We start from the raw sequence: 7,597 nt of genomic DNA, 5'->3' as shown, positions 1-7,597 counted from the left end.
AACAATTTATTATTTAAAAAAAACAATTTTTTATATATTAAGGAACTATTTATAATTTGGAAAAAAATTATTTTGAAGTAAATAAATATCAATATTATTTTTATAAAAAAATGAATCTAAATAATTTTTTTATTTTAGTTATGTTCAGTTAGATTTATGAATATAATATGTTATCACTTAAATTTTAATTTTAGGCCTTCAAATTACATAATCAATAAAGATGGACACCTACTTAGAACATATTATGTAAGATATTAATATTATTAATAATTAAAAATATTAACAACAAAAAATAAAAATAAAAATAAATTTAAAATTATATTATCTAAAGTATTAAATAGTAATAGTTAAATACTATAATAATAAAAAATAATTTAAAATTCAACCTCAAATTCTAAATATACAGATTATATAGAATCTTCGTTCAAAAAGATTGAATGTTACCAAAATAAAATGTGGGAAATAGAGATCAACCCAAAGTTAGTTGGAAGTTGAGAAATATTTTGCAATCATCTTGGTTCCGCAAAAACTCACATGACGATAACGTTATTCAAATAGATTAATAGACGAGACTTATAAAATTCTTAATATATAATATATAACTTCCGGAAAAGTTAATTTTTGGAGGCTCATGCCTCTTGTTTACCAACCAACAAAGACTGAGTTAAGGTTTAAGCTCCAAAATTCCAGGCCTTTAGATTACACATACATGAACAGAGATGACAGGATACTTTCTTATAATATATTGTGCAAAATATTAATATTAATAATGCAAAATATTAATATTAATAGTTAAAATTAACGACATCATCGACCATGTCAATAGTGTTTGGTACTCTATTCTTGATATCTATCTGTTCTTGGAGGCAAAGTTCAATTGATTCTAAGGTTAAATGTTTTTAATGGTCAGAAAGGACTTTTCAGCCACTCATTACTGTAATATATGTAGACTTTGTGAATCTGGTAGACATATATTCTCTGACTATATTTTTCAAAAGAAATATGGCTCATGTTTGGTATCTCTTTTCCAACAAATTTTAATGTTTTTGAAATCATTATTAGTCATATTGATGGGTTAAAAATGATACTAATTTATTTTGGAATATTGTTTCATCTAACATTCTATGGCAGATGGAAGAAAGACTTAAAATCTTCTTTTAGGTACACATCACTATGTTGGTGGATAGGGAAAAATATAAAAGGCTCATAAAGAATGGCTATGCCACTTTCTTCATCTTTGAGCTTAAGGATGGGCACATTTGGAGGAGACACATTGACAATCCACAGAATTTTGAAAAGACTATAAAGTAGCTCAACTTGGAAGTTAAAAGGAAGAACAAGAACTCTTATGATGACATGATTCTCTTGCTCAACCAGATTTAGAGTCAAAAAAATATTGTGTGGATGGAGGGCACCATGGGATGGACCACTTGGGTTGATGCTTATGGTGATTTACTTCACTACTCTCTGATATTGGTTAATGTACTTGGACTTTCTGATAATCTCCTTGTGAGGTTGTGCCTTTGAATTTGTACTCTTTTCTATAACTCTCTTTTTTGATCTCCTTATAATTATTACAAAAAAAATTAATGACAACAAAAGCAAATGGAGGAAGTTGAGATATGTATCTTGGTACTTGAACTTACTAATTGTTATAGAGAAACTAACAACGTGAAAATGTAGAAATAGATGAATGGATCACACTTATTAAATTCTTAACATATTGTAATATACTTGAAAAAATGTGAGCTTTTGAAGGCAAACCTTTACAAAATAAAGTAAAAAAAAATTCACTTTTGAAAGTGCTTCAAGGGATAATCTAATTAGAAATGAAATCTTAGTAAAGAAGACTCCATATTGACCATGCATGTAAACATATAAAATTGTGCAAGCAAAATTTTGTGTCAACATTTTGGCCTGTATTGTGTCATCTATCATCTGAATGAAGTGATCTCTTTCCTTTAATTGAATATTTGATCTGCAGCCCACTATTTTTAACTCCTTATCCTCTTCTTCCTGATGATGGATGATAGTGTGACTCAAAACATTAACAAAAAAAGTTCTTACACAATCAGAATTGAGAGGCACAAGAATGATAATTGAATAATATTAATGAAGTTTTAGAAGAGCTTCAATCTTTTCTCAAAAATATTAGCCTATGAGAAAATTGTCCATATTAACTTGAAAAAATTTTAGAAATAAAATCTTAGTAAAGGAGGTTCAACATTTTGACTTGTACTATGTGATAGGACCACCCTTAAACATCACACACTAAGGAGGAAATTAGGCTTGGAAAAATAAGTCAATATTGACTATTTAACAGTTTTAGCCTTACTATGTGATGTTTAAGCAGTCCGGTGTGATCAATCCTCTAAACAAAGTGATTAGGAGATGAAAAACAGCAGATTGTAAATCAAGACTCATTAATTAAGAGAGCTCTCTTTCTCTTTATTGAATCTTCGATCTGCGCACTATTTTCTCCTCCTAGAACTCTTGTTTTGTTTTGATGACGGATGATAATGTGACTCAAAACATTGACGTAAAAATTCCTACACAATCAAAATTGAGAAACACAAGAATGATAGTCGATAATGAATATCAAAAAAGCTTTAATTTTTTTTTTGAAAAATATAACCATTAAGAGCAAGATGAAAGACTCGCTACAAAAAAATTGTCCAAACAATGTATCTAATCTATTCTAATCTCTTTACAAAATTTCAGACAATCCAAGTTTAACTCATTATTTCTGAACATAGAAACGACCGACTCATGAAATATGAATCCCATACATTTTATTACCCTATAACAAGCTGAAAAAAACAGATTTCTAATCTAAACTCAAATTCAGCCACTTATAGATGTCCCATGGGATTGAGCTGGAGCCATAGAATTAATGGGCATGGGAGTAGCACCCACTATGTTCTTCTCTGAACCGAGAGTTGTTATCGAATGGTGGGCTTTTCGTTTTTCTTCACATACCATTTCTGCGTGTCTCCTGGCTCTCGTATCTCCGATTCGGATGATAGAAGCCGTGAGTTTCTGTTCCAGTTCCATCAACCCTATCAGATCCATTTTTGAAATCTCTTCTCCACCAACTTCTTTTACCCTACTCGACCGCAAATCCCTAATATGATCCCGCAGCATCAGTGAATCATCATCAACATTGCTCTTCTTCTCTACGATTCCCATGTACTGCTTCAATATCTCTGATGCGTCCACATTGCAGTATTGGTACAGCTCTCCGCTGCATGAAATGATAAGAGTTAGAATTCTGCAGCGTGCGAGAATTGTAAGTTCATCAGCTTTCTTCAATAGTCCCGCTTTTCGCTTCTCGAAGGTCGTCTTTCTCTTCTTAGCATCAACTATCTCTACGATTGGAAGTTTCCTTCGCCCCATGTTTCCAACAAAATATATATGATGCACATTACACACTTTTCTTACCCCTTTTGCCCCGCCCACCCCAACTCGCACGAATCAAGCTTACTTCTACATATATATAGATGGAAAGCGCAAATGGAACTAACTGTTAACTGTTTATGTGCCCATGCAACTGTTCAAATCTACAAATGTGTATTCATATACAAAGCAACTTCTACGTATCATTAGTTCACTACGAGTTCAATATACTTAAAAGAGAATGTTTATGTAAAACATTGGATACAATAGTTGGTTTTATCTATCTATATATATTATTGGTAAAAGGTTTAAGCTTTGTTGATGTTGATTATATTGATTATTAGAAAAATAGAATACAACGAATTCGTTGATACAGGCGAAGAAGGGAACCTTCAGTTTTGTGCAGGATAAATTTATAATAATTGTAGATAAATATAATTATAGTTTTTTGTTGATACGCTCAAAGAAGGCAACCTGCGGGATAAGTTTATAATACTTGTAGATAAATATAATTATTATAGTTTTTTGTTGATACGCTCAAAAAAGGCAACCTGCGGGATAAGTTTATAATACTTGTAGATAAATATAATTATAATTTTTTGTTGATACGCCCAAAGAAGGGAACGTTCAGTCTTGTGGAATAATTTTATAAATATTTTAGATAAAAATAATAACAATTTCTTTTCTGTCAACAAGTGCCACATAGTGGCTAATACTTACCGCATTAAAATAAAATAATAAATATAAAACATAAGCATATTATTTCAAAAAATTAAGCTTCTATTAAGATTAAATATAAGTTATATAGTTTATTGTAATATTCAAAAAAGATGTTAAATTAGAAATAAAACATATATTGTGATAATATTTAATTGTATTGTAATTATCTATAATGTTATTTTACAAAATATTATATATTTTTATTATTATTTAGTTATTAAAATTCTATACATTATTAACTTGTATATAAGTCTAAACTGATTTAAATAATATATAATATCAATCACTAGAAAATAAATTAATAAAAATTCATAATTAAAATAAAATAAGAAATAATTTTAAAAATACAAAAAGATTAGTCTTATATGTTCAAAAACTAGAAAACTTTAAGAAAATAAATAATTATAATATAATAAATATTTGAAAATTATTATATTATAAATATTATACTTACATTTAAGATATAATTAATAACAAAATAATTTAAAATAATTATACTTTCAACACACTTATGTGATCATAATAGTATCTAAAAATGTGGTATTAAAATTGTTAGTTTTTTATATTCAAGAAATTGTGCATATATTTTGAGAACTTGTGTGTATAAGACTCAAACTTTCATAACCAAACATGTAAACTATAAAAAAATTATTAATTTTAATATTGGTAGAAATATTTTATTTTAATTTGTATTGATTGGTTGGAAAAAATAAATTTAATAACTAGTTAACTACAACTATTCAAAAATTAATATAATAATACTTAGCCCGACAAATACTAATAATATCAATAACTATAATATATTATATATTATATTAAATTTTTTTAAGTAGATTTATATAATTTTTAAAAATTTAAATAAATATTAAAACGTTATTTTTACTATATTAATTAGTTATTAACAAGTTATATAAGCATCTAAGTATTTTTTTACCTTTGTTTAAATTTATATTTATTTTTTAAAAGTTCAACTTTAATCATTTAAGTTTGCAAATTAGAAAATTTGATTGATCTTTCATTGTAATTGAACATAGAAGTTATATAATATTTGAGCTTTATCTTTTTTCCTCATTTTGTCTTATTTACATCACATGTTTCAGTTTTATAGAATTTCTTTTAAAAAATGTTTCAGTTTTGTAGAATTTCTTTTAAAACTATATTTAATGTTACTTTTATTTCTTTCTTGTATCATTTAGAGTAAAATCATTTTTTATATTAAATTGTTCTTTCTATAATAAGAGGTGAAGCAATAAGAGGCCAAAGCCAAGATTCATTATTATAATATTTAATTTCTAAATAAATACATTAATTCTAATATATCATATATATTATTTAAATTTTTTGAAAGAATTTAGTATTTTTAAAAAATTTTAAATAAAATTTTTGTTAGTAGTTTTTGAGAAATATATACTATATTAATTAGTTATGAAAATTTATATAAGGACCTATTATTAACAATTTTTTCTTACATTTGTTTAATTTATATTTAATTTCTAGAAGTCTAACTTTACATCATTCAAGTTTGCAAATTAAGAATAATAATTTATCTTCATTGGAATTGAACATTGAAGTTATATAATCTCTAAGCTTTATATTTTTTTCCTTATTTTTCATTATTTGTAGTCCACATGAAAAATATTTTTGTTTTGTAGAATTTCTTTTGAAAACTATATTTAGTGTTGCTTTAATTACTCTCTTGCATCATTTAAAGTAAAAGCATTTTCTATATTAAATTGTTTTATTTTCAAGACTCCTTATTATAAATACTTAATTTCTAAATAAATATGTTATTTCTAATATATCATATATATTATTTTAAAAAATTTGACATAATTTAATATTTTTTAAAAAAATTAAATAAATATTAAAATTTTATTTTTATTTGTAGTTTTTGAGAAATATATATTATATTAATTAGTTATCAACAAATTATATAATGACCTATTATTATTATCAAGCAAATAAATTATCTTTTTAGTATTTGTTGAAATCTAAATATGATTGCTATCATTTTTCACCAGCACATAAATTATCTTTTTAGTATTTGTTGAAATCTAAATATGATTGCTATCATTTTTCACTAATGAGTGATTAAATTTTCTTATTTCAGTCAATTTTAACTCAATTTTTTTTTCTAAATTTATTTTTGTATAGTATACTTGTCAAATATTTATTTCATAAAATTATCTAATTTCTTCCTTTTGAATGTGATTGATTGCTATGATTGATATCTTATTAGCCAATTTCAAACAATCACTGCTCATTATGTTAAATTTTAGGATGCATATAAATTTTAACTTTATAACACATTCCTTCACAAATCATTATAATTTTTTCAATTTTTGAAACCATTCTTAATCTTTAAGGACACATTATTAAATTTTAGATTATATTCTTAATTCTTTAGGATATAATGTTAATTTTTAAAAGCATTATTAATTACTTTTATAATAGTTAATTGAAATTTTGAGTTTATTTTAATTTTTAGCATTCATACTATATTCAATTATACTTAATATTATTATTAAACTAAATTTATTTTCTTATAGTTATTAAATTTATTTTTAAATTCTTACTCACTAATTATATTTATGTTTTACTAAAAATATTTCTTTTATACCCAATTATATTTTAAAATTATAATATAATTAAATTTAGTTTTTTTTTTTTTTTTTTTTTTCTATTAGAAATAAGAGTATCAGAAAATACAAATCAACCAAGGTACCACCATGAAAATCAATAAGGAGGCCAAACCTCACAAAGGAAGACCAGAATCAACTGTAAAACAAAACAAAAAGAGGAGACAAAGGACTATCTAACTAAGAACATCATAATAATTGACCACCCAAGTAGTCCAGCCTAAGGGACCCTCCATTAAATTTAGTTTACTATATTTATCAAATTTATTAAATATTAAAATTAAATTAAACCTTTCTTATCGGCAAATACTAGCCACTATGTGGCACATGTTTAAATTTATATTTATTTTCTTAATGTCTAACTTTACATCGTTCAAGTTTGCAAATTACAAAAAAATATTTATGTACATTGTAATTGAACATAGAATTTATACCAAATTTAATATAAATAAAATAAATTTGATTTACCACTTCTCAAAATAAAATAAAAGCAAAAAATGGCAAAAATAGCAAGTTTTGCTAATAGCAATACCTACCAAAAGAATTCAAAAAAAGGAAACCCTAAGTCTCGATGGCAACATTTTCAAGAAAATAGCTATCCTACAAAAATGACAAAACTTTAGGTTTGATCATATTCCCCTTTAAAATTAGTTTGAAGCACTCATAGAGAAGCGTGAGGAGCTAAACAAGGAAATAGATGATCAATACCTCAAGCACTCTAGCAAATATCCTCTGATCTCAAATCCACAAATGCATGAAATAGCTAATAGTAAAAGGCATAATGAGGATGAAGGACAAGAGAAAGTTTGTTCTGAGAAGGAGATCTGTAATCAAATTGATCT

General features: G+C 25.4%; 1 protein-coding gene across 1 annotated transcript; it reads right to left on the bottom strand.

The window, feature by feature from the left end:
• Positions 1 to 2,715: 2,715 nt before the first annotated feature.
• On the bottom strand, positions 2,716 to 3,429 carry LOC149557411 (MADS-box protein SVP-like). The gene has a single exon (XM_089785974.1). The coding sequence runs from the start codon at positions 3,394 to 3,396 to the stop codon at positions 2,845 to 2,847; it is 552 nt and encodes a 183-aa protein (XP_089642100.1). The 5' UTR covers positions 3,397 to 3,429; the 3' UTR covers positions 2,716 to 2,844.
• Positions 3,430 to 7,597: the final 4,168 nt, after the last annotated feature.

The sequence above is a fragment of the Cupressus sempervirens genome, chromosome 5 (genome assembly GCF_028749045.1).
Source record: "Cupressus sempervirens isolate cs-2001-9-10 chromosome 5, ASM2874904v1, whole genome shotgun sequence".
NCBI classification, from domain to species: domain Eukaryota; kingdom Viridiplantae; phylum Streptophyta; class Pinopsida; order Cupressales; family Cupressaceae; genus Cupressus; species Cupressus sempervirens.
Note: the sequence above shows the minus strand (reverse complement) of the source record. Positions and strands in the feature narration are given on the sequence as shown.